The sequence below is a fragment of the Penicillium nucicola genome (genome assembly GCF_028828085.1).
Source record: "Penicillium nucicola strain IBT 29836 chromosome Unknown utg000002l, whole genome shotgun sequence".
Taxonomy (NCBI): Eukaryota; Fungi; Ascomycota; class Eurotiomycetes; order Eurotiales; family Aspergillaceae; genus Penicillium; species Penicillium nucicola.
In genome coordinates, this window is record NW_026643126.1 from 573113 (window position 1) to 597909 (window position 24797).

The 24797-nt window shown below is 49.7% G+C and overlaps 14 protein-coding genes across 14 annotated transcripts; 8 read left to right on the top strand and 6 right to left on the bottom strand.

Annotated features, from left to right (window-relative positions):
- Nucleotides 1-235: 235 nt before the first annotated feature.
- clxA (calnexin) lies at nucleotides 236-2082 on the top strand (the record flags this gene model as incomplete). Its single annotated transcript, XM_057124403.1, has 4 exons — nucleotides 236-352; nucleotides 410-689; nucleotides 752-882; nucleotides 934-2082. The coding sequence occupies 4 exons, from the start codon at nucleotides 236-238 to the stop codon at nucleotides 2080-2082; spliced, it is 1677 nt and encodes a 558-aa protein (XP_056986562.1).
- Nucleotides 2083-2507: 425 nt separating this feature from the next.
- On the bottom strand, nucleotides 2508-4171 carry N7511_001979 (uncharacterized protein; the record flags this gene model as incomplete). Its single annotated transcript, XM_057124404.1, has 2 exons — nucleotides 2508-2724; nucleotides 2784-4171. The coding sequence occupies 2 exons, from the start codon at nucleotides 4169-4171 to the stop codon at nucleotides 2508-2510; spliced, it is 1605 nt and encodes a 534-aa protein (XP_056986563.1).
- Nucleotides 4172-4441: 270 nt separating this feature from the next.
- On the top strand, nucleotides 4442-5382 carry N7511_001980 (Zn(II)2Cys6 transcription factor domain-containing protein; the record flags this gene model as incomplete). Its single annotated transcript, XM_057124405.1, has 2 exons — nucleotides 4442-4502; nucleotides 4562-5382. The coding sequence occupies 2 exons, from the start codon at nucleotides 4442-4444 to the stop codon at nucleotides 5380-5382; spliced, it is 882 nt and encodes a 293-aa protein (XP_056986564.1).
- N7511_001981 (uncharacterized protein) lies at nucleotides 5383-6343 on the top strand (the record flags this gene model as incomplete). The annotated part of the gene is made up of 2 exons (XM_057124406.1): nucleotides 5383-5841; nucleotides 5888-6343. 2 exons carry the CDS (start codon nucleotides 5383-5385, stop codon nucleotides 6341-6343), a joined length of 915 nt encoding a protein of 304 aa, XP_056986565.1.
- A 546-nt stretch (nucleotides 6344-6889) lies between these two features.
- N7511_001982 (uncharacterized protein) lies at nucleotides 6890-8778 on the top strand (the record flags this gene model as incomplete). The annotated part of the gene is made up of 8 exons (XM_057124407.1): nucleotides 6890-7029; nucleotides 7082-7128; nucleotides 7184-7230; nucleotides 7286-7410; nucleotides 7459-7717; nucleotides 7776-8039; nucleotides 8091-8498; nucleotides 8560-8778. The coding sequence occupies 8 exons, from the start codon at nucleotides 6890-6892 to the stop codon at nucleotides 8776-8778; spliced, it is 1509 nt and encodes a 502-aa protein (XP_056986566.1).
- A 389-nt stretch (nucleotides 8779-9167) lies between these two features.
- N7511_001983 (uncharacterized protein) lies at nucleotides 9168-9885 on the top strand (the record flags this gene model as incomplete). The annotated part of the gene is made up of 2 exons (XM_057124408.1): nucleotides 9168-9452; nucleotides 9562-9885. 2 exons carry the CDS (start codon nucleotides 9168-9170, stop codon nucleotides 9883-9885), a joined length of 609 nt encoding a protein of 202 aa, XP_056986567.1.
- Nucleotides 9886-10116: 231 nt separating this feature from the next.
- N7511_001984 (uncharacterized protein) lies at nucleotides 10117-11967 on the top strand (the record flags this gene model as incomplete). The annotated part of the gene is made up of 1 exon (XM_057124409.1): nucleotides 10117-11967. One exon carries the CDS (start codon nucleotides 10117-10119, stop codon nucleotides 11965-11967), a length of 1851 nt encoding a protein of 616 aa, XP_056986568.1.
- Nucleotides 11968-12074: 107 nt separating this feature from the next.
- Nucleotides 12075-12375, top strand: N7511_001985 (uncharacterized protein; the record flags this gene model as incomplete). The annotated part of the gene is made up of 2 exons (XM_057124410.1): nucleotides 12075-12084; nucleotides 12167-12375. 2 exons carry the CDS (start codon nucleotides 12075-12077, stop codon nucleotides 12373-12375), a joined length of 219 nt encoding a protein of 72 aa, XP_056986569.1.
- A 539-nt stretch (nucleotides 12376-12914) lies between these two features.
- On the bottom strand, nucleotides 12915-15204 carry N7511_001986 (uncharacterized protein; the record flags this gene model as incomplete). The annotated part of the gene is made up of 5 exons (XM_057124411.1): nucleotides 12915-13213; nucleotides 13273-14327; nucleotides 14383-14934; nucleotides 15039-15131; nucleotides 15191-15204. The coding sequence occupies 5 exons, from the start codon at nucleotides 15202-15204 to the stop codon at nucleotides 12915-12917; spliced, it is 2013 nt and encodes a 670-aa protein (XP_056986570.1).
- A 564-nt stretch (nucleotides 15205-15768) lies between these two features.
- On the bottom strand, nucleotides 15769-16084 carry N7511_001987 (uncharacterized protein; the record flags this gene model as incomplete). Its single annotated transcript, XM_057124412.1, has 3 exons — nucleotides 15769-15785; nucleotides 15836-16019; nucleotides 16070-16084. 3 exons carry the CDS (start codon nucleotides 16082-16084, stop codon nucleotides 15769-15771), a joined length of 216 nt encoding a protein of 71 aa, XP_056986571.1.
- A 604-nt stretch (nucleotides 16085-16688) lies between these two features.
- On the bottom strand, nucleotides 16689-19320 carry N7511_001988 (uncharacterized protein; the record flags this gene model as incomplete). Its single annotated transcript, XM_057124413.1, has 10 exons — nucleotides 16689-16807; nucleotides 16855-17501; nucleotides 17555-17814; nucleotides 17876-17944; nucleotides 17998-18036; nucleotides 18095-18665; nucleotides 18717-18918; nucleotides 18972-19122; nucleotides 19173-19218; nucleotides 19268-19320. 10 exons carry the CDS (start codon nucleotides 19318-19320, stop codon nucleotides 16689-16691), a joined length of 2157 nt encoding a protein of 718 aa, XP_056986572.1.
- Nucleotides 19321-19787: 467 nt separating this feature from the next.
- N7511_001989 (NuoB/complex I 20 kDa subunit family protein) lies at nucleotides 19788-20465 on the bottom strand (the record flags this gene model as incomplete). The annotated part of the gene is made up of 2 exons (XM_057124414.1): nucleotides 19788-20238; nucleotides 20293-20465. The coding sequence occupies 2 exons, from the start codon at nucleotides 20463-20465 to the stop codon at nucleotides 19788-19790; spliced, it is 624 nt and encodes a 207-aa protein (XP_056986573.1).
- A 985-nt stretch (nucleotides 20466-21450) lies between these two features.
- Nucleotides 21451-23319, top strand: N7511_001990 (CoA-acylating methylmalonate-semialdehyde dehydrogenase; the record flags this gene model as incomplete). Its single annotated transcript, XM_057124415.1, has 3 exons — nucleotides 21451-22162; nucleotides 22212-22849; nucleotides 22903-23319. 3 exons carry the CDS (start codon nucleotides 21451-21453, stop codon nucleotides 23317-23319), a joined length of 1767 nt encoding a protein of 588 aa, XP_056986574.1.
- A 307-nt stretch (nucleotides 23320-23626) lies between these two features.
- Nucleotides 23627-24542, bottom strand: N7511_001991 (uncharacterized protein; the record flags this gene model as incomplete). The annotated part of the gene is made up of 3 exons (XM_057124416.1): nucleotides 23627-24190; nucleotides 24392-24433; nucleotides 24489-24542. 3 exons carry the CDS (start codon nucleotides 24540-24542, stop codon nucleotides 23627-23629), a joined length of 660 nt encoding a protein of 219 aa, XP_056986575.1.
- Nucleotides 24543-24797: the final 255 nt, after the last annotated feature.

Sequence of the window (24797 nt, forward strand, 5' to 3'; positions counted from 1 at the left end):
GTCGAACTAGCTAACTAGACTTGAAACAATCAATCAAACAGCATGCAAACCCTGCCAGTCCGTCGAAAATGAAGTATAGAACAACATCGAACCCCATGTGTACGCGCCCTAGTCCCGATTGGGTAGCTTAGTGAAGAGGCCACCTGGACCTTCCCCCAGAACTGTCCGCTTCTATAAAACCTTCTCCTCTTTTACTCTCCACTTCTCATTCTTTGTTTTGTTATCGTCTGCAATCATGCGCTTTAACACCGCGCTCACTTCGGCTTTGGTCTCCTCCGCCAGCCTCATGGGCTACGCCCATGCGGAGGAGGAAGCTGATGCCACCGTCGCTGTTGAGAAGCCTACCTTCACTGTAGGTCGTCAATGCATTCCTATCTGTCCACTACTAACCGATGTGACTTCATTGTAGCCTACCAGCCTCAAGGCCCCCTTCCTGGAGCAATTCACGGACGACTGGGAGTCGCGGTGGAAGCCTTCCCACGCGAAGAAGGATGACAAGTCGGAGGACGAGTGGGCCTACGTTGGCGAGTGGGCTGTTGAGGAGCCCTCCGTCTTCAAGGGTATCGATGGTGACAAGGGTTTGGTCGTGAAGAACGCCGCTGCCCACCACGCCATCTCCGCCAAGTTCCCCAAGAAGATTGACAACAAGGGCAAGACTCTGGTTGTTCAATACGAGGTCAAGCCACAGAGTAAGTCATTGACATGAGAATCTGCTTGTATTAGCATGCACTAAATCCATTGTCTCTTCTAGACTCTCTTGTTTGCGGCGGTGCATACCTCAAGCTTCTGCAAGAGAACAAGAAGCTCCACCAGGAGGAGTTCTCTAACGGCACTCCCTACGTGATCATGTTTGGCCCTGATAAGTGCGGTGCCACCAACAAGGTACGATGATCTATACCCTTGAGCTTCAAATCAGATATTAATTGCTGCTAGGTTCACTTTATCTTCCGCCACAAGAACCCCAAGACTGGCGAATACGAGGAGAAGCACCTCAAGACTCCTCCCGTGGCCCGTACCAACAAGGTCACCTCCCTCTACACCCTGATCGTGAAGCCCGATCAGACCTTCGAGATCCTCATCAACGGCGAGTCTGCCAAGGCCGGCAGCCTTCTCGAGGATTTCAGCCCCTCCGTCAACCCCGAGAAGGAGATTGACGATCCCAAGGACAAGAAGCCCACCGATTGGGTTGACGAGGTCCAGATCGCCGACCCCGAGGCTGCCAAGCCTGCTGACTGGGATGAGGAGGCTCCCTTCGAGATCCTCGACGAGGAGGCCACTCAGCCCGCCGACTGGCTCGAGGATGAGCCCACCAGCATTCCTGACCCCGAGGCCGAGAAGCCCGAGGACTGGGATGAGGAGGAGGATGGAGACTGGCTTGCCCCTACTGTTCCCAACGCCAAGTGCGCTGAGGTTTCTGGCTGCGGCGAGTGGACTCGCCCCATGATCAAGAACCCCGCCTACAAGGGCAAGTGGGAGGCTCCTCTTATCGACAACCCTGCCTACAAGGGCGTCTGGGCTCCCCGTAAGATCAACAACCCCGCTTATTTCGAGGACAAGACCCCCTCCAACCTTGAGCCTATGGGCGCTATTGGTTTCGAGATCTGGACTATGCAGAGCGACATTCTGTTCGACAACGTCTACATTGGTCACTCCGTTGAGGATGCCGAGAAGCTCCGCAAGGAGACCTTCGATGTTAAGTTCCCTGTCGAGGAGGCTGAGGAGGAGGCTTCTAAGCCCAAGCCCGAGGTTAAGGAGGATGGCCCCACCGTCACCTTCCAGGAGGATCCCGTCGAATTCGTTCGCCAGAAGGTCAACCAGTTTGTTGACCTGGCCAAGGAGGACCCCATCAACGCCATTAAGGCTCTCCCTGAGGTTGCCGGTGGCCTTGGTGCTCTCCTCTTGACCATGATTCTCATCATCTTCGGTGCCATTGGTGCCAGCAGCCCCGCCCCTGCCCCCGAGAAGAAGGGCAAGGCCGCCGCTGCTGCTCCCAAGGAGAAGAAGGAAGAGGCCTCCAGCTCCTCTGCCGACACCGGCAAGGGCGGTGCCACCAAGCGCACCACCCGCTCCTCTGCTGAGTAAATGCGAGAATGGAAAACGAACCCAATTACCCGGAGATAAGGACTTTGTCCCTCCATAGCCCAATCAGCGAATGATATTTGCATTTAGCCGCAGTGATCCCCTTGTTTCTTGGCCGTTGTACTTTCAAAGTTTACGGAGGAAACTAAATGGAGGCCCGATTTGTATACTTCTATCCATCTTTCTATTTTTCTAGTCAGCTTTCGGAAACAATTGCTACTGTTTTGTTTTTCAACTTGGTATGTCAGTAGGTAACCTTCCAAGGTTGAATCGATGACGATCTTCAATGCTTCTATCTAGATCATATCGAGCAAACCTGTATTGAAAACATAGATTGGTGGACAACATATAAACACGGTAACCCAGATGCTTTGCTCATGCTGTATAGTCCACGAACTTTCTCATGACAGCGGGACATGGTGATTTCATTACCCCGAAAATAACTCCATTGCCCTTGTCAACTCGTCCCACAAGGGATCTTTCTGAACATCTATCCTCCCTTCCCCGGTCATGACCTTGTATTCATCGGGAGAAGAGGTTCCATATGAATGCCCCTCTGTGCCATGAATGAAAGCACAAAGATCCCCTATCCATTCCGACATCAAGTTCCGCTCCGCTGGAGTTGGGCCATGCGTGAGAGAGTAGCTATGCCGTAGATGTCAGAAGACAGAAAGACAAAATGGGATGATTGATCAAGAACTTACTTCCAGATAGGGCGATCCATAGCATGAGTGACTCCAAAGGAAGCCGGGGCGACCTTGTCCGTGATAAATGAAAGTCGGTAGGCGATCCTGTAGCGCCAGATATTTGCCATATCAACCCCATTGTCTGTAAGTATTTTGACCAGGTAACGCGATGGAGCCCTGACCTGGCCATCGGCAATTATCTTGCCAAATAGCTTCCCCCAGTCTTCTTTGCTCTCTGAGGTTGGAGGCTGATAATGCTGAAGGAGACGTTGAGTCGTTGAGGGAGGGTAGTAGTTTGATATTTGCTGTTGGAGGGATGCCAAATTTGGCTCTGGGCCGTTCGTGACTGCGTACAGGGTATCTTCATTGAGCACCTCACCAATTAATAAGCGCAGGTTGCGTTTTTTAAACACTTCCGCAAAAGAGCCATCTCGGTAGTATTCAAAGATTCCAGGTTGAACGAAGATATTGTCTGTCACAGGACGGAAGGTGTGGTTGTCAAGGTCCATTATTCCGGTGCAGAGATCCTTGGCACTTATCTTACGCAGAAATTGGAGCTTTTCAACTGTGTTCAAACTGGGAGGCACTCCAAAGTGCCGACAAACCTCCTCAAACTGGGAGTCGGATTCTGCGATGGTTTTTGGCTGCGTTGGAATGGCATTGGAATACACAACCAGAGATCGAAAGTGATCACTTCCAGCAGACCTGAAATCATACAAAGCCTGAGTGAGAACTGAATAAGCGCCTGCGCTACGCCCTGTCAAATGCATTTTGCTGGCATCTCCCCCAAAAGCTTCAATGTGCTTATGGACCCAGTCGATAGCTAGACGTTGATCCCACAGTCCATAGTTGCCCGTTGATTCCCCATTTGACTCTTCAAGAAGAGCATGGCCCGCCAGGAAACCAAAGATATTGAGTCGGTATCCCACCGCAACAAAGACGGCCTGGAGCTTTCCAGTAGAAATAAGCTCCGTCGGATCCATGCTGGCCTCCTGGCTAGGGTCTCCGACCTGGAACCACCCCCCATGGAACCAGATCATGACTGGCCATTTTTTGTCTGGATCGGAAGGATCAGCAACCGGGGTCCAGATGTTGACTCGAAGACAGTTCTCATCATAGACATGCTCCGGGACATGTTCGCTGACCACTTTTGAATAATTTGGTTGAGGGCACACAGGACCAAATACTGTGGCATCGTACGGGTTGACCCCATCAGATGATGAGTAGCTATAGGTGTCCGCCAAAGGCTGCGGCTTTTTCCATCTCAGATCACCAATTGGGGGCTTTGCGTACGGGATACCTGCAAATCTCCGTGACTTGTCATCAAACTGAAGGCCTTTGATACACCCTCGGTTGGGTATGACGACTTGACAGTCCGTGGTGGTGTAAGAGATGGAATTTCCCATGATAGCAGCTGTATATAGAAAGAAGAGAAGAGCAGAGATATGATAGGGGACTGTCTTCTACATAAGAAAACACAATATCACTCACCAAGTGACTAGTTAGGGCTAACTCCGAAGAGGGTAAAGTGGATACCACGTGTGACTGGTCAGATTAATCGACGAGATAAATCAAGTGACTCCGCACTTCTTTTCATCTTTTGATAACATTGACACGGAGGCGAAACATGATAAGATTGACCATGGAATTTGTACTGCCATTATCACTGCCAGCTCATGTTTGAGATTGCTCAAGTCCGTCGTCGTCGAACTGAGCGTGGACCACGGTCCAAAAGCGGTATGTATGGATTCTTCCCCGCACACCTCGTCACAGTTGTGTCTGACTGTTTACCTCAGGTTGCCGTACATGCATATTGAAGAAGGTCAAATGTGATGAGAATCGTCCGCAATGTCATCGCTGCGTGCGCCTCCAACTAGAGTGTGAATGGCCCATCCAGCCGCCTTCCCTATCTTCTAGGAGACGGGGCCTCGGCCCTATCAAGACTAGAGATGCTTGGGCTCCTCAAACAATCCTTCCAAAATCACCCAATCAAAGTAGCTTAAGCCACTTCCCTCAGGCTGATGAGACGAGCGGTGACACATCTACACCACTGGCAACTACCCAATGTCAACGTCGAGACCTGTTTTTCAATCCGGCAAATCCATCTTCACCTGATCCAGTTGAAAGTGGTATTGATCAACCAAATTTCTTGAGCACACCCATAGCTACGGCTATACATGACCAGTATGCGGAATACCCAATCGTGTTTCCTATACAGTCACTTCCATTGCACCATTTCCTAGCAGGTGCGGGTGCTGTTCTTCTTCCTAGTCACGGAGCAGTCAATCACGCCCCTTCTCTCGGTATTAGTGATTCACAAGCTCTACTTTTCCATCGCACCGTGTTCGCGGCTCTTAAGTCCACCCGAAAAGCCACTTCATCGGCACACTGTCTGTTCCTTAGCCTCGCACTACGAAATGCCATGAGCCTTCACTTTCTTCTCGCCGTATCCCATAACGAGCTGGCTTTACATCTAGGATCCTACAGGCAACCGCCTCAAGAGGCATGGAATCATCTGCAACACGGCTCAAGGATCTTTCTACAGGCTCTCAACCCTTTGGCTCCCTTGAACCATGTAGGCACCCTGTTGTCTTTCCTATACATGTACATGTTCTGAATGCGCCGCAACCCCCTTCACTTGCAAAAGCTACAGGAACTGAGTGCTTCGGTTCTAGCCTATGTCAAGAGCTACAATCTAGATGGATTATGCGCAGCTCCCGGCTCCTTAGTACCTGATGCCATGCTACTGTCACGGATCCTCACGTATCTCTACGACCGAGATGGATTCTGTGGATTTTTCGGTTGCGGGGGCTTTTTCGCCAGCTATGTTAGTGAGAATTTTAACAAACGATGGAGGATCTGGCAATTGTCGAGATCCATCTTCACACCACCGAATGAGCAAACAATTTCTCTACGCATGCCTGGCATCCAAGATCCCCCGAAATCCGACGTTTTGAGCGTTTATTTCGAGTTGATTGCCGTACACCATGACATTAACCGATATAGCCAGGCCGCTGAGGCCCAAACACCTGAGGTATTGAGAAAAATCAAACAAAACCTTGCCTGGATTCAAGAAGTAAGTTCTGACTTCTCAACCGAGGCTCATTTCTAATGTGATCTAGCAACATAAGTTTCTGCGGCATCTCATTCCAAGCTGTAGGAGAGAAAGGTCTTCGCCTCCTCTCATGGCTCTGGTCACGGTGACGTTCTTCCATGCCATTCAAGTATACTTCTATCGCAGCCGTGAATCATGCTTTGGCCAGCTCCCTATCACAGCTGAACTTCACTGCATCTTATCAGAGCTGATCGCAGCAGCCTACTATACTGTCGCGGCAGGGCCAGTACAGCTTCTTGAGCGGTTCCAATGGTCTCTTCTCGTAGCTGGACTTGAGACTCACGATCCAGTCCATCTTGATTGGATTTCGACAAACATCTCAGATCCTGTTTTGAGTAATATTTTCATCCTGGTTAAGGAGATGCAGAAGTTACACAGCGTCTCGATGGAGGAAATAAGGCATCTCATCGGCACAATGTCCCACAAACATTTTGAAGGCAGCCTTGAAATGCCTGTAATTTAGGGATAGGATACTTTATGCGGCTGCCAAGAGAATCAATCGATATTTGGGGCTTGACAGTCCAAGCTCGAGGGATTAGGTCTATCTTTGCCTCGCCGCACTCGTATAGAGTACAAGGGGCTCGACCCGAAACCCGATACACGCATAGTTGCCAGTGCCTAGACTTGCTACCAAATAGCTACTATGTACAATGGCCGTGTCTAGGTTTCAAGCACTTGGCCACTAATGAACCCAATACTTACTCGATATGGTCTACTTGCTTTTTAGGTCCTCTTGGCACTCGATTAATGTGACCAATCACTGAGTTCGATTTATCAAGACCAGATCCCCGACAAACCAAGTGCGGAGTCCAGATTTACCAGCCGATCTGTTCTTAGGAGTCGTTGGTTGTGAATGCTTTCCCCGTTATCTGGCTCCTGTGGTGTTCCCCGGGTTCTTATAAGATTTGCATGCCACCCCTTGCTTACCATCACAATTGATCTGCCTCGGTCCTTTGTTGCTTGTTTGCTACTTCTGGTGTGACTTTGAATTATACTCTTATTCTTCATCATGGGCGCAAAGGAGCCCCGCAATGAAAGTGAGACCAAATCGGATATAGCAAAGGAGAATGTATCCGCTGTGGAATCCGGCACCACAGACGCTCTTGATCTGGCAGCAGAGAAGAAGTTGATCAGGAAGATTGATCTCCAGTGATTCGATCCCTCTTACTCTGCATGGAACCCAAACTGACTTGGCCTATAGCCTTATGCCGATCTTGATCACCGCTTATGGTCTTCAGTACCTTGATAGTATGTCCAATTCTCACCGGGTGTTTGTAGAGAAAAGTTGACTTACGCAAAACAGAGACCAGCCTCGCATACAGTGCCATCCTCGGAGTTCGAGAAGACCTAGTTCGTTCATCTACAATGAAGAAAGCCCCCATGGCTACGAGCTAACTCCGAACAGAGTCTCGTCGGGCAACAGTATAGTTGGACATCCAGCATTTTTTACATCGGCTACCTAGTGGCCTCCTATCCCATTTCGTTGGGGTTTGTCCGATTCCCACTTGGCAAATACCTCAGCGTACTAATGTAAGTCCACATCTTGACCATTGAGTTCCGCGAAGCTCACAAGTACAGCTTCCTTTGGGGCATTGTCCTGACACTTCATGCCGTGACCACTAATTACGCAAGCCTCATGGCACTCCGAACACTTCTGGGTATCTTCGAGAGTGCCATCAGTCCTGGGTTCTCTCTCATAACAGGAATGTGGTATACCCCCCGCGAGCATGTTTCGCGACACTCCATCTGGTTTGCAGGAAACGCGATTGCCAGTATCATTGGCTCCCTCATTGCGTACGGTCTGCTCAATTATGAGGGAAGCATATCTCAGTGGAAGGTTCGATATCATCCCGAAGTTCAACTGTATAAGACGATTTGAAGACTCACAATCCTAGCTTCTCTTCCTTCTATTCGGCCTGATAACAATCGCGTGGTCGGTCGTGACATTCTTCTATCTGCCTGACTCTCCCCAAACTGCCAAATTCCTCTCGCCCTCCGAGCGCGAGTTCGCAGCGCTACGTCCGTACAAGTTCCAAAGGACTACCCAGACCAAGTCGTGGGATCGCGCACAATTCATTGAGAGCCTGACGGATATCAAGTCCTGGTGGTTCTTCTTTTTCTCGTTTGTCATTTGCGTGCCAAATGGAGGTACAACGAGCGTGAGACTCACTCCTTGCACATGGGGGATTCACAACTGACAAAATCCACAGTTTAGTACTCTGATCATCAACGGCTTCGGATACGATAAATTCCAAACTATTCTCATGGGACTGCCAGCATCTGGGTTTCAACTAGTCACGGTCATCTTATCAGCCGTTCTCACATCGGCGATTCGAAAATCCCGGCTGGTGACGCTCATCGGCATTTTTTTGGTGGCCATGACCGGCATCCTCATGGTGAAGCTCTTGCCTGCCGATGAGAAGATTTCCCGCCTTGCTGGTTTCTGGCTTGTCACAGCGGTCGCTCCGGCATTCCCTTTGATGCTGTCGTTGGCAGCCAGTAACATTGCCGGCTTCACCAAAAAGTCGACCGTTATGGCTTTTATTTTCTTGGGATACTGTGCCGGAAATTTAAGTGGCCCGCAGTTCTTTATTTCAACGGAAGCTCCCAATTATAAAGTATGGAATAGTCGTTCCCGGTTGCATTGTTCCGTTCATCGTTAACAATCTGTTTCCCTAGACGGCTTATACTACAATTTTGGTCTGCTACGCAATTACCATCGGTCTCCTCATCGGGTTTAGATTCTATCTTATGCGGGAGAACGCTCGCCGGGATAGGGAGCAGGGAGTGAAGATTGATCCTGAAGAAGTTCGTCATATCAGGCCAAGTCAGGATGAGGATGTGCTTACTGTGGACGAAACAGACATTCAGAATCGGAGTTTCAGATACATCCTTTAAGTGTTTAGGACAAGTGAAACGTATTTTTCATGTTATACATGTATCTTCTTTACTTTGTTTCTTGGGTGCTCTCCAAGGATAGTGAGAATAGCACGGTTTCAGATAGGAAGCAGTAGTTCGATCATTGCATGATTCACTGCGTAAAGCAAGAATTTAAAGAGCATACAATTGGAAATATTGCCAGTGTTGCTTCTGAGGGTCTTAGTTCAGAAGTTAGGGATCTTCCACTATCCAAGTCAGACTTTAGGCAGCTGCTGACGAGTTCAATCCCCCAAACATCCTTGAAAAGCCCCCTCGACCTTCACCCCCGAGTTTCCAACACGAAACTTATGAGATCTTAACTTTCGTCATTTATATCGTTTCAAGTCCATCTTTTACACTCATTCACGATGCCAGTCACGGAGATCGCCCTCCTCCGCTTGAAAACCGAGGGTCTCCTCCCATCCACCAAAGCAGGACTCCTAGAAGCCCAGCAGGCACAGTCCGAACAATCCAATCACAAAGTACATCTTCTGCGCCAGGTAGAGGATGCAGCATGCATATACTTGCTAGGCGGATGGGAGTCGATTGAAAAACACATGAACGATTGGATTCCGTCCGCGACCAATCAACGCTTGCTTCAGCAACTGCAAGGGGACCTTGAGGTGAAGTGGATGTTCCATCTGGATCTGGATGTGAGTCCAATTTCTGATCTCGCAAGTCCCTCTTTCGAGGTCCACGGGTCTTCATACTTGGAAGAGATCATAGGGTGTAATGGAGTAGCGCACAAGCTAACAGTCCAAGCCATCAACATCGCAGATCCCCCTCGACGCTCCGATGCTGGCTATAAGCAGGTACTTTGTTGATTCACTGAACAAAGAAGAGTTTGAAAATATCTTACGGGCGGGAGGGTCTAATCTGGTTGTATCTACGCCGTTTCCCTGCTGTGGTGGATGGCGTATTGATCGGGATGGCGAGGATGAGGAATTTGTGCTTTTTAGCGGCTGGAAGGAAGTTGATGATTACTTTGGAATTGTAGATTCTGAGGGATTGAAGGGATTTAGGGAGATTGAGGGCTTGATTAAAGGGGTGGAAGTCAAGCAGATACGGAGTGAAGAATCCCTGTGAGGGGAGGATATATTCTATGTGAAGTCAAAGTAGGCACCTCAATCAGTGAGTCATGAGAATATGCTTCAACCTAGAATTGAATCCCCTCATAACCTCGGAAAGTGACGATATCTTCATAAGTAAGCGCATCGGAGTCCGACATCCCCGGCCCTAAGCACTAAGCTGCTCAGTGGCACAGCCAGCGTGATCGCGTCAGTGGGAACTTCAACTTTTCATCTCCCTATCTCAGCAATGGAGGAAAAGAGACAACCCATGTCATATCAGAAGAGAGCATCGCCCTGGAGAACCATCTTCTGGGCAGCTGTCATTGGCGTGGGCCTCTGGCAGTTCGGTGCATTTCGACCCCTGGGGCGCTGGACCTGCCCGGATCATCAAGCCCCAAAGTTGCCCTACGGAAGATTTCCACAAGAAAACGATCCGTTCCACTTCATTCCATGTACCGACACCAGTCGGCCACCGCCACTTGACGACCCTGCTGCAGCGCAATCATGGGCCGCTCTGTTCGATCCCAATCCCAATCACTGGAGCTGGGGCAGCACGAACGGAATCTACCTGTGCGGGTATCTTGACCTCCCTCTGGATTACCACAACGCGTCAGACCATCGCATTGTCCGCCTCGCCGTGACCAAGTTTCAGGTCGCCGGGCTGGCCCCTATCAGCGATGCCGGCTTGTCACCAAACAGCCGCAAAAGTGAGCGCACTATCATTATCAATCCGGGAGGCCCAGGAGGTAGTGGAACTTCCTTCCTGTGGGACACGGCAGAGGAGATGACCAACCGCTTCAGTGACGGTCAATTGGATGTGCTGGGATGGGACCCTCGCGGGGTGAATTTCTCTCTCCCCGCCGCGGCATGTTTCCCTCAGGATAGCCTGCGAGACAGGTGGTCCCTCCTATCACTCTGGTACCGCGAGGAAGCCCCAAAGTCCCAGCTAGAGACGGTGGATGCCATAAATAATGCCACATTCTTTGCCTGCCAGCAACGCCTGGGTGATTTCGGTCGCTTCGTCAGCACGGCGTCGGTGGCCCGCGACCTAGACGAGATCCGAAAAGCACTTGGTGAAGACGAAGTCACCGGATATTTAGTCAGTTACGGCACAGGAATTGGGCAGACCTATGTCAACATGTTTCCCAACCGAGCTGGTCGCATAATCCTCGATGGCACAGAATATGTCAGGGACCATCGCCTCCTAGGCGGTTTCGGCTGGACAGCTCTGGACAATACGACGGATGCTTGGAATGATGGATTCCTAGGGGAATGTATCAACGCCGGTCCGGAATGGTGTGCGTTGGCCAAACCAGTTTCAAGCCAGGATGACCCCGTCACACTGACCCAGCTGGAAGCGCGCATGAACCAGCTGCTCGAGTCGCTCAAAGTCCGTCCTCAGTCTGCCTACACGGAATTGAGCGGTCCGTCCTTGGTCACGTATTCAGCGCTCGTGGACCGGATCCTCTACCCGGCTATGTACAGGCCGATGGAATGGCCCCGGACGGCGCAAATCCTCGCTGAGCTCGAAGCAGGGAATGCAACTTTGGCAGCGAAGTGGCTAGACCTCACATGGAGTGACCACCCTGATAAGCCATCCGATCCCCACAACCCAGCATCTAGTGAACTAGAACTTCTCGTGATATGTTCCGATGCATATGATGCACCTCTTCCCGATGGCCTCGACTGGTGGGATAGACTGTGGGGAAGCATGACCGATCGCAGCTGGATCGCCGGAAATTCTCGCTTCTTCGCCGTTCTCCCTTGTCGACATTACCGAGAGTATTGGGATCGCCCGTCGGAAGTGTACCGCGGGGATCTGAACAACACGCTCAAGACACCCACCCTACTGATCGCTTCTCCATATGACCCTGCAACACCCCTGCGCAATGGAAGAAGACTCCTAGCGGAGATGGGCCACAATGCCCGTCTCATTGTCCATAATGCTTACGGGCATAGCTCTAGGCGTGATGGCTCCGAGTGCACGGATCAAATCGCCAAAGCTTACATTCTAGATGGCACTCTTCCTGAGGAGCAGGAAGTTCATTGCTTCGCCGATAACAAGCCTTATATTTCTAGTTCCGTCGATGGCAAATAAGTATGTTTTACATACATACATTCACGTCGAGATATCGATTTAAGCTTTCTATATAACACTCCGGTGGAGACCAAAGTTCGGCATATTTTCAGCGGTCCCTGGTTCTGATGTCCCAGAGTTAGGGCTTCACATATAACTTATATGTTAGTCACTATATTGCTTCTGCAGCGATACAGCCCATAGCACATCCTATTTCAAGTCTACTGTAGCAATGAGACCCCACTATTAGGCGGTCCTTACAAGCCCCAAAAAAGCAAAAGCAAAAAAGAAACTCTCCCTCGGGGAATCGAACCCCGGTCTCCCGCGCTTATCGGTATTAATGACAAGCGGAAATCATCACCACTAGACCAAGGAAGATTGAATGACCGAGTTACTGCTCGACCACTTGGCTGGTTGATAAAAACATAGAGGCTACTATGGATATATACTTATCAAGTCCAATTGTCTCCAACTTGGAAACCTAACGATCGGGAAATATATTTTATTCCGTACATTACCTACGTGCTGCTGTGATACATGCTCCCAGTAATTCTTGATCTGTCTTTGGTACTAGTAGGCTCCCATGCTAACGGGTTACTTGAGAAGGGAATGGCAGATATTGCGTCGTTCATGGGCATTCGAGGAAGGGTTAAGCGATTATTGTTGGTACTAGAAGTGTAAGAAGGGCTTTGAAACGTGGGCATCTGCTGTCAAATATCATAGATAATATTGGTGTTCGAACCAGTAGCCGAGTCATGTTACTCAGTCAATCCATGTGTAACCACCTGAGACCTGATATATAGCTGTTATATATAATGCATCTAGGATGATCGTAACAATCGACAGTTCGACCAGTATCAAATCGTTAATCGACAATAGGCCAAGCGCTAGAAAACCATCATTTCTACCATGGAGGCTGAAAATAAAAACAAAACAAAATGCGCTAACTGACAAATAGGAGGTTGACATCAGAAGTCGAGCCTGACCTCGACAGTTGAACCTCCACCACTGGCTGTGTTGTTGATCTCGGAAATCTCAGCAATCATGTCCTGACCATCCGGGATTCGCTGGACTACATCGTCGTCAATGATGACTTTCATTCCATTTTTGACCTGGAATAGATGCAGAATGTGATCCTGGGTGAAGCGTTGCTTTTGGGATATTTTCGTCATCAGTTCCTTTGCGGTACGCTCCGTCAGATATACCGCTGTGTGGTAATCATCCTGCTGCGTGTAGCTTTTCTGGAATCGAAGATAGAAACAAGCAACTGGTTGGAGAGTCAGAATAGGTTCTATGAGGGATATGGGACATGGGACATGGGCTTACCAGGTGCTTTATGCACGCTAGCGGCAGGCTTCGAGTCAGCTTGCCCGGTAGTTGGTTCTGGAATTGGTGGAATTGCATCCTTTTGGAGTCCTGGTGTTCGGTGATCTGTCGAGTTGATTGACAGCTTGCTCGACATGTTGCCCACAGTTGATGCCTGCAAGTTCACCTTGTTATCATCTTCTTGCTTCACGTTGTCGGCCATGTTGATCGGAAACAGCTCCGGGTCATCCTTTCTGTTGCCCGGCAGATGGAAAACAGTCACAGGCCGGTTGGAATAGAATCGCTTTTGCATCATGGCCAACTCATCATCCAAGCTTTTTTGCAGCTGATCTCTCCTCTCCTCCTCGAGCTCTTTGTCGCTCTTATAACTCGCAAACCGACTTCCTCGCTTTCGCTTTCCAAGGCTATCACCTCCGTTTTCGACTTTTCCAAAATCATGTCTCCGTCGTTCAATGGCCCGCTTCAGCTGGGAGACATCATTGAACATTTTTCGTTCCGCTCCATGCTCACGGAATAGTTTCACCTTGCAACAGCTTAGCTCGGCAGGTTCTTTGCCGATAGTCTCGGTCTTAGCACATAATTTGATAGAAGCTCCCTTCACACCCTTTATGTGACTGAAATCCGTTGAAAGGAAGTGGAAGCGGACCCCCATCGAGCAACCTCGCCTCCCGGAAGCTGGGTCCGAGTACCATGACACGCAAAATCCATCCAGAGCAATGCTTTCCAGTTGGATATGATCGCAGGTTTGGCCTTCCTTCTCTGGGAACAAGCCCACAAACTCAATAGCATATAAGTTTCCATCTTTCTGATATGCCTCATGCCCTCGAGCCTCCTTCCATAACGCCCAAGAAGCGGCCGGATTCGATGCCTGCTCGTCGTCGTCAAAGGTGACCCGGATCCAGCTTTTATATCTGACAATGTCGTTGGTCAACGGTGGGGCAGAATCCACAATCGATAGAGGGTATATTTGGGCTTTGTTGAGATAGGTGATAGGCGGATGTTTGGGATCATTCATCATGGCCGTGGGCGTATTCAATGTCACCTGATACCTGAATCTAGTGAACAGTCAGCTCGTCCCCGCTACCCGGCAAATCAGGATATAAGTCTTACTGCTGGTCGTTATGGCTTGAGTGGTTCGTATCCGGTGAATGGCTATCTTGCGGGGTGACAAGCTGGGGATTCCGTGTCTGCTGATTATTGACAGCACTGGGAAACATCGCCTCCTCCGTTCCATCGAGAGTACTATGGGCTAAGTGGGAGTGATCAAATGCGGAGGGCGGATATGCATCGTGCTGATACACAGGAGCGATGGTTTGAGGCTCTTGCGCCACGGAATGCGTATTTGCAACATCCTGAAATGGATCGATGTTATTTCTATGTAGTGGAGTGACCGCGAATTGTTCAAGAAGCGTTTTTGGGGTCATCAAGCTGGAGTCCACGAGGGGCGTGTGCAAGTCGCCGGCGGGGCCATGAAAGACGGTATTGGAACTGCTCGGATTGTAATTTTGGTAAGTGTGATTTGCATTTGGCGTGAGAAGGAACTGATCATCCAGAAACGGCGAGAATCGAAGACCAGACTGGTCGTTCAACAAGGGCGTAAAGCGCAGACCAGGAGTGCCCCGAGCAGACCGATAATTTGAATTCTCATTGTTCTCCGTGGGTCTGAGACACGGCATGTCAGCTGATTCCCATGAATGTTGGGAGTCCAGGGGTGTGATGAAATCATGGGAAAAGATGTAGTCGATATCACACAGCATGAAACATACCCAGGAGGATCACATCTGGTCGGCCGCACAATGTCAGAAAATGTTGCCTGGAACTTGTTAATAAGGCCCTCGTCGGGCTTCTGGGAATTCCGCCTGCATCGAATAATTAGTATATCGTTTTGCGCTCTCCTGTGATGTCCAGGATATCGTACCTATTGCCGAACATTTGTTACTGTGAAATCGAAACGCAGGACTAGAAGAATTCCAAAGAGTAGAGTAGACGAGGGGCAGTCTACGCGTCTGTCCCGAGTATACCAAAATTGAGCAGCTGCATAGACTGCCGCTCCATAAACGGGGACATCGGTAGTCACACCCACCAGTTAAAGCTTGGTGGGGCGTGTTTTACCCCTTGGGCAAGTCTAATAAGTCCAATGGAACTGTCGGAGGCCCAAAGTACGGTACTTTTCTCCACTTCATCGATGCTCGGTGGTGTTCGTTCTTCGAAACTTCCCCTGATGTGACATCGGTGGAGATTTGACGGGCCAGTCAACGGTTGTGACTGGTCGCCGATTTATCACCGACCGTCGTGACGTCATATAGTTTGTCTTGGATTTCTTTGAAGCACTTGGTCGCGCAGTTCTGGAGAAATAGATCTTAATTGAACTAATACTGTAGACAAGTGTGTGGTATATATATACGTATATGGACAAATCGTGAACCTATGCCCGACCGGCGGGGACATCAAGCCATTGCGACAACCCAAATGATATCATGTCCGTCATGGTGAAGTTCACTGCTTAGCCTGTTCTGCAGGATTGTTAGCCATTGGTCAATTGGGTGTAGGATGATCAACGTACCCTTGTGGACATCGGCCTTGGTGTCGTGCACTGTCTCGTCCTTCTTGTCGACGAGGGCATCCTTGGCTGCGGTGGCACGAGTGGAAATCTTGGCATCGTCGTTCTTTGCGACGTGCTTGTTGGTCTCCTTGGAGGCCTCAGCACCAGTGCCCTGCACGGTCTCGGCAACGTAGTTGGCGGCGTTCTGGAGTCAGGTCAGTTAAGGTCAAGACAGGGGGAATGGCGGCCACGAACCTTGACGGTCTCCATTGTGATGAGTGAAAAGTAAAGATGAAGTGGTAATATGAGTGGATAGCTTGTTTGTTTGTATAGAATTAATCTGCTGGGAAGTGGCTCTATTTATGTTGTCGAAGGATGTTCCCAAAGGTTGGACAGCACACGACGTCATCCTGGATCGTCATACCCAGTTCCCCCACAACCGGCCCCTATGGCTGGAAGTCAGGAATAGTAACATGTTTTCAAGGCTGTGATATAATAATGACAGCATGTTCTGGTTTACATTCACTGGTCATGTCAAGAATAACCAATGTTTGTTCCTCATACTGTAGTAAACTTCCAACTTTCTACAGATGACATAAGTTATCCAACTCTCAACTCTGCCCTAAATTAACTGATTATTCACCAATGACCATGATATGATCTTCAATGGACAGTACTGTACGGTATATGTGTCTAGATCATTCTATATGGGCAAGTTACTCATGATTAGAGAGTCCATAGCCGAGGGTCAGTAGCATAACCCGAGGCCAAGATTGTTCAGTTGGCATCCCCGATAAGATCGAAACTTGATTTTGTGACTGAATAGATACAAAGCAAGGCAATTTGAATAATAATGAGGTCACTGTCCATTGCCTTATCCAATAGCTCCTGACACCCATGCCACTGTACTACTATTCGCAGAAATAGCACCAGCATCTCTTTCGTCCACAAAGTCTTCAGGGAAAGCAGTCTCATATGCGCCCCGAATTTCATCTGCTTAGCTGTTAGTAACAACAATAGATAAATTGTCCCGCCATAACCCAACTTGCCTTTCATTCCATTCAACGCCTCAAAGGCTTGCGAGTAATTCGCAGCCGCAGTGATCGTCCGCCGCAGACCATTCCGAAGCTCAGTTATGTGTTCTGCATGTGAAGGGACGGTACTTCCTTGATCTGATCCTGAACCGAAATTCACACCCAACCCCACACGAGCTTTATAGAACAACATGAGCATTGCGTAGCTGCTTTGCATGAGACAACAGGCAAAAGACGGCATTGTTCGAGGAAGCATCCCGCCAATGAGCTGTTGCCGATAAGACTTCTGCAAAGGATGTGGGATGGGCAGACTCTCAAACATTTTCGAAATGGTAATTGCAGCTCGATAACAGATCCTCGTGGATTCCTGGACGCTGTAAGGGAACTCTGGCAGGAAAGGCCCCCGTATAGTCGAAGAAACCGGGTTCGAATGGACAGACTGGAAGGATGACTCGACAGAAGAGGCATTTTGGAATGGCTTCAAACTGCTGCATGAGCATGACGGGTTTTCTGTCTCGGCCTGAGATACCACAGCGTTTCCATCTGTTTGGGTGTTTGAATCGTCTGTGTAAGCGACTGCGAGATCGCAGTGCTTCTTGATGAAAATTGGGATATCAGAGAAGGCTCGGAATCGGTGGATCTTGATATGGGCACTGTTGGACTGGTCAGATCTGAACTCAGCGTGGTTTATGTCGTGCGTGCATACCTGCTTAATTTGATTCGAGACATCGCGCGAACGCTTTTGGCTGTGATGATCTCGTGGTATTCGCTTCCGTCGGGCTTGTCTGCGAGAGTTGGAAGCTGGTCGACTTGCACGAGTAGGGATTTTGCCCAGGTATCAAGTCTTTGCATTTCCTGGAAGACAGGGTTGAGGCTTGTTCGGAACGAAATTGCTCTGTCGAGGTCGGTGATGTACTGAGTGGCAGAGACCAGCAGTTGTTGTGTTTGTATCAGGATTGACCAACCCTAGAAATAGTTGGCAAGTCATGTCAAAGATGGCTGGAACTGACCCGGAAGAGTGACTGACCTCTTTATCTGACGAAAACGTTGGATATGGAGTTTTGAATTCAGGGTCGTTGATCGTGATGGTAAGAGGCTGTTCTGTCAGTCATATGACACGGATTGCTCGCTTTCCAGAGCAATACTCACAGTAGCGTTGACAATGGAGCATTGGACGAAGCAGTAGTACTACGAGAATTGTTAGGATTGTGTTGTCAACAATGCAAAAGAAATTGAAAGTTCGAACCGTCATCCACCAAGCTCTTCTTCGAGCTTCTGAATCTCCATCTTCGACCATCCAACGATCAAGGGATTTACCCATGGCAATAGACAAGGCTTGGCCAGCGCGAGACTTCATCTTCAAGACATTTCCTCTCTGCGCATATTCGTACACCGAAAGTACTAGCAAAGCCAAAAGACTTTCAAGTTCCACCGATGTGTGATCATGGAATCTTCCCCGAGGAATCGAGGGCTGTTGGTTGGGTAGCGCTTGGCTTAGATCGCATGAGGACTCATAGTCCAAATCTTCTTCTGCTTTCGAGCTTGCAAGAGTAGCAAATGTGTGTGCATATGCCCTTCGTTGAATAACGGAGCTCTCAGAGAGTGGCTCCGGGTCCTCAGGGTGCGGAATCAAAGCTAGAATTGCTGATATAGCGAGGCTCAAGGGGGATTGAGGCACATAGAGCATTGCTGGGCTTTTAGGGGGGAATACAGTATACGGAGTATGGTCTTCAATTGGCTGATCAGGCATGGGTGGTGACACCCTGGGTGGTAAAATAGGGAAGTAGTTATGGATGAAGTCGTAATACGCGTTGAGTCTGTTTTGGATGTTAGAATACCGTGGAAATCTACGAGACAGAGGATCTTACATCTGTGGCTCACTCCCGTAAGTTCTTACCAGGAACTTCGGAAAATTGCTATAGTGTGATGCTACTGAATCAGTTTGCATCAGAAGTTGATCACTTTCGGCAGTGTCGGAGGGCTGAGAAGGGGGAGAGAGATCCATTGGATCCAAAGCGTGCAAGCCCGCCGCTGGTACAGATAAGAAATCGAATTGGTCAAACATGAAGCCTTGAGCGATCAGAGTGATGCATTGAAAAGATTTCTGGAGAGAAAAGTCATACCTTTCTCCAAGCCGGTGTCAAACACCGATTCTGGGTGATGCGCATCATCGTGAGGTGTGTAATGTTCGGGAGAATGGCTTTGAGGCCTTTTTTTGCGGGGGCCTCCACGTCTGCTGGGAACGTACGAGCATTCTTTGCCTTTGGATGTACACTGGACTCATGTGAGTTGTCGACACGATACAGGGGGATTGATCCACCTACAAGGCTACAGGGCTTCCGCCCGTCGCATCGGATCCTCGAAACCCGACTGTGTTTTGAGTTTAGCCATGGGAGAGACAGTGAGACTGGACACTTACCAATTCAGACAGGCCACCTTGACCGGTGGTTTGGCAAACTTCCTCCCCAGCATAGTGTGGAGCGCAGATGGTTCGACAACCACAGCAAAGGCGAGTCATTTGGGTGAATCATGCCACAGTCAGAGTGGGGGAGGCTAAAACTAAGCTTATCCGCCCCCTGGGATCATGACGTCGATTTGTCAAGTTGGAATTTCTACCCACTCATGGACTAATGAGATAATCTAGTGAAAGCGATCGCTATGGATAACGTTTTATCGCCAAGATGGTACTTGTGGGGTTGCTCTATACCTCGTTACCTGTTGGAGTGTCTTGTTTATAGTGGCTTTCCATTGAACACCTTATCGCGGCCAACATACATGAGAATATGGAATGCCTTTCTAGAATTACACAATGAAAGAGTTCTATGAAAGGGTATAGTAAAAGTGGAGTAATTTGATATTGACTGTGTCAACCCTAAGTATCACGATCCATAAAAAATGAGAAACACCACGAACATGAGCAAAGAAGCTCTCCCATTTCATCAGCGTCGATACCACATCCTGACAATCTGTGTGCGCCGCATCTTTCTCTTAAGAAGGAAAATGCCATAAAGAAGAGCCTCTGCAGTTGGTGGGCATCCAGGGACATAAACATCAACTGGTACAAGACGGTCCACACCACGAACCACACTGTAGCTGTGGTGGTAATACCCTCCACCATTGGCGCAACTACCCATGCTAACCACCCACTTAGGGTCAGGCATCTGGTCGTACAGCTGTCTCAAAGCCGGGGCCATCTTGTTCACAATTGTGCCGGCTACAATCATCACATCAGCCTGTCGTGGCGAGCTTCGGAAAAAGATGCCCAGTTGGTCTTGATCATAACGAGGCATGGAAGTGTGCATCATCTCAACTCCACAGCAGGCAGTGGCGAAGGTCAATGGCCAGAGGGACCCCTGCCGTGCCCAGTTGACAAGCTCGTCGGCTTTGGCCCTGAGTAGCACAACAAGTTAAAACTGATACAATCACATTGTACTGGTAACATACACAATATAGCCAGTCTTTCCAGTTTTCTGGTTTTGGGGCCGCTTGGGCGCAGGAGGGCTGTTCTTGGAGACTCGAGGCAGGCATCGGGTCATCGCAAGCGTGGGCGAGGATGGAGACTGTAGCCAATTTGGGTTGGCGCGGCGAAACATGGGAAAGGCTTTCCGAAACATCATCATGAATGGCGAAGATATTGGGCATGAGTAGGCGTAGAAGAGAGTTAGTTCCATCGCAAGTTCTGTCGTTTCTGTCGATGATATTCAGCTCTTGCCAGTTGGGACACATCTATATTCGAACCAATCACATGCCCTGCCGAACTTGAAACCATCAACCTTTGCAATTTCTGCTACACAATCAAGTCACAGTTGTCCCTCATCTCGGTCACAGGTCAGATACCATCGCAGTCAAAGTGTCGTGTGCTCCAAGTGCCGTAATTCCTGACTGTAAGGTGGACCTGACCACTGGGCCAGAGTCTCTATAATAATTTGGACTAAACTTTTAGACCAGACAGCGAATACCCATCGGGTTATTCTTCTCAGTTGTCAACCGGTAATAATGGAAGACACTTCAACACTCGCAATAGACACAGAACTCTCATGTTCTACTCTAGGGTAGGGTACTGTTTAGCATGACTAATCGTAGCTTCGGCCCTAGGGTATACGGTGAACAATCACCTTCAGATGAAGCATACGGCAATATCAACTCTTCGTGAGGCATCTCACCATCTGGATTTGTATAGATCGGGAAGGGTTCCGACGGTTCTATCCAGCCAAGACGCAGCACCTCCAAAGTCCAAGAGAGACAATGCTAGCGTGCACTGGCAGATTGAATTGACCACTGGCATTGCTCATAACCCATTCCCTTTCCCACACCTTCACAGCCCCAGCTTTCTCCTCGGAAAGCCCTTCCTAACCCGCGAGTGATAGGGTTCGGCACTCCAGGGGATCCGTCCCCTCTGATTGGTTCAAATCGCCGAGCATATCTTATCGGAATATCGGTTGTATGGGGAAACTGACTAAGGCGGTTGACCTCGGGCTGGGGTAAACTACTTGTACTTCCATTCCCCTCCTGTTTCGACTGCATCTTGTCCTTCCTCTCTTGATTGGTGACACGTATTGTCTGAGACATCCGCCTTTTCGTTTCCTATCTTTGCAATTCATTATGGCCGCTTGTCGGTCTGTTGCCCGATCCATCCCCGCTCTCCGCGCTCCCCGCACGGTGACGGTGACCGCCAGAGCTGCATCTCAGACTCGATCCCTTCTCACAACCTCTACACCCATCGCGAGAATGGCCTCCCTTAGATCTGCTGCTCCTTCTCTCACTGCTACTCGTGCCTTGCACGCTACCGCGGGCAAATTCACCCCTGCAACAACCTCGGCCAACTCCACAGCTACCGAATACCCGACTAACCACCAGAAGATTGCCAACCCCATTGACACGGCAAACTTCATCAACAACGAGTTTGTTTCATCCAAGGCAACCAAGTGGATCGATCTCCATGACCCGGCCACCAACAACCTGGTGACTCGTGTCCCCCAGAGCACCAATGAGGAGTTGAAGGCCGCCGTGGAGTCGGCCGAGAAGGCCTTCCCTGCCTGGAAGAACACCAGCATCATTGCTAGACAGCAGATTCTGTTCAAGTTTACTGCTCTCATTCGCACCCACTGGGACCGATTGGCTGCCTCCATTACCCTGGAGCAGGGTAAGACCTTCGCAGATGCCAAGGGTGATGTTCTCCGTGGTCTCCAGGTCGCGGAGACTGCCTGTGGCATCACCACCCAGATGACCGGCGAGGTCCTGGAGGTAGCCAAGGATATGGAGACACGAAGCTACCGTGAGCCTCTCGGTGTCGTTGCTGCCATCTGCCCCTTCAGTAAGTTGAACTAAGATGTGTTTCCACGCTCAATGCTGACCCCCACTAGATTTCCCTGCCATGATTCCTCTTTGGTGTATTCCCATTGCTACTGCTACCGGTAACTGTCTGGTTATGAAGCCATCTGAGCGTGATCCCGGTGCCGCAATGATTCTGGCTGAGCTCGCCCAGGAGGCCGGCTTCCCTCCCGGTGTCATTAACATCATCCACGGCTCCGCTCCCACTGTGGACTTCATTCTTGATGAGCCTGCCATCAAGGCTATCAGCTTCGTTGGAAGCAACCGTGCTGGTGAATACATCTACACCCGCGGTTCTGCCAATGGCAAGCGTGTTCAGGCCAACCTCGGTGCCAAGAACCACGCCGCCGTCTTGCCCGACTGCAACAAGAACCAGTCTCTCAACGCCATTGTCGGTGCTGCCTTTGGTGCTGCCGGACAGCGCTGCATGGCTTTGAGCACTTGTGTTATGGTTGGCGAGACCAAGGAGTGGCTGCCCGAGATCGCTGAACGTGCCAAGGCCCTGAAGGTCAACGGTGGCTTTGAAGAGGGTGCCGATCTTGGCCCTGTCATCAGCCCCGAAAGCAAGAAGCGCATTGAGGACCTGATTGCTAGTGCCGAGGAGGAGGGTGCTACCATCCTTCTGGATGGTCGTGGATACAAGCCCGCCAACTACCCCAACGGCAACTTCGTAAGTCTTCCTACAATGATGACATCCTTTCACAAACTAACCCTATCTGACAGGTTGGCCCTACTATCATCACCAATGTTACCCCCGATATGAAGTGCTACAAGGAGGAGATCTTCGGCCCCGTCCTTGTCTGCCTGAACGTTGAGACTCTTGACGATGCTATCAGCACCATTAACGCCAACGAGTACGGCAACGGTGCTGCTGTATTCACCCGCTCCGGCTCAACCGCCTCCAAGTTCCAGAAGGAGATTGAGGCTGGTCAGCTCGGAATTAACGTCCCTATTCCCGTCCCACTCCCCATGTTCTCCTTCACCGGTAACAAGAAGAGTATTGCCGGCGGTGGTGCCAACACCTTCTACGGCAAGCCCGGCTTGCAATTCTATACCCAGCAGAAGACTGTCACCAGTCTATGGAAGAGCGAGGATGCCACCAGCACCAAGGCTAGCGTGGTGATGCCCACTCACCATTAATCCTTGGGTGACTATAATGATTTCTTTCTTCCTTTTAGCCATCATTGACCTGTTGATTTTTGTTTGTGCTCGACAAAAATTTGCGTCATGTCTCATGATTTTATCCCAAACATATTCTTGATGTTCATACGACATTACTCTAAACATTGATCTCCAAATTGGAACGTGTATGCAAGCTGGACGATTCCAAATATATTCCACTTACAATATCCTACAAACAACCCAATAAAGCAAACGCTAGATTAATCTAGGGGTAATAATAGCAAGCCCAAATAAAACCAGCTCCTGATAGGACATGTAGCAACACCTACTCCTCGACACGTCGAGCATTAAAAGAGTAAACAAGTCGAGCCATCTCAACCTTGCCATCCTTGGTAACAACAACACGACGGGTATGACGACGCTCGCCCTCCACAAGCTCAAATCCCCAAACCTGCTCAGCAGTCCAACCAGCCTCATCATTCCTCACAAAGCTCTGCAAGAAAACCCCCTCCCCATCCTCCCCAGAGAATCCCTCACTCTTAGATCCATCCACGAGAACCTCACCACGCAAGAACTTCCCATTCTTGGCATCGGCCTCCGCCTCCCCAACCACAGTCTGCACTTCGAGAGTAGGGCGCAAGGCACCCTCCTCACTCTTACCCTCTAGTAGACGGGATCGGCCGTGCAATGTGCCGAAGATGTTGTCGGTGTGGTCGCGTTCTGTCCAGTCGGTTACGCGGCACTCCTTTGTTCCTTGGATTCCGCCGGTGACTACTTGCTGGATGTCCACGTGGTGGATGGTGGGGGTTTCGGTGTCTGGGTAGCTGTGGATGTAGAGGGTTACGGTTGCGTAGCCGAGGGTTTTGCGGAGGAGCCAGCCCATTCCTTGCTGTTTGTTGGTTAGTTGGGGGTTCTGTGGTGGTGGTGGGTAATGATAGCTATGGTACGATTTTGGCTATTGGGGGTATCGGGTAGATAGGGAATAGGGTAGGTGTGCTTCGAATTTGGATTTCTTGAAGCTATTGGTACTATGGAGCGTTGGGTATGATTGAGGCTTGGGCTTGGGACTTTTGAGAACTCCAGTACATACCAGAGCTAGAATGGGGTCTGTTGGGTTGGACAGAGTAGAATCCTGTTACACCGTTGTAAGTATTACTTCTTTGGTTCATTTCAGTATATGAACTTACCATCACCCATTCACCACTAAGGTTTTTGATAGTGATATCAGCTGGGGCGGCCATCTTGACTGTTGGTAGCAGATGAAGTTGAAGTTGGAGATGATCAAGTAGAATGCGGGGTGGTGGGGGGAAGTATAAGATGTAGGAGCTCGGGAGCGTCGAGGGGGCAAACGTGAGAACTGAATTGACTCGATTGTAGAGGAAGAAAGCAAGAAAGGAAAAAGACGTCCCTTGCAGTTGAATATATACCCCGGGTTTGATGAGCTTCAACGGCGTTGCATGTGTTCGTCCGAGGCTTACACGTGCTTCTGCTGAGCT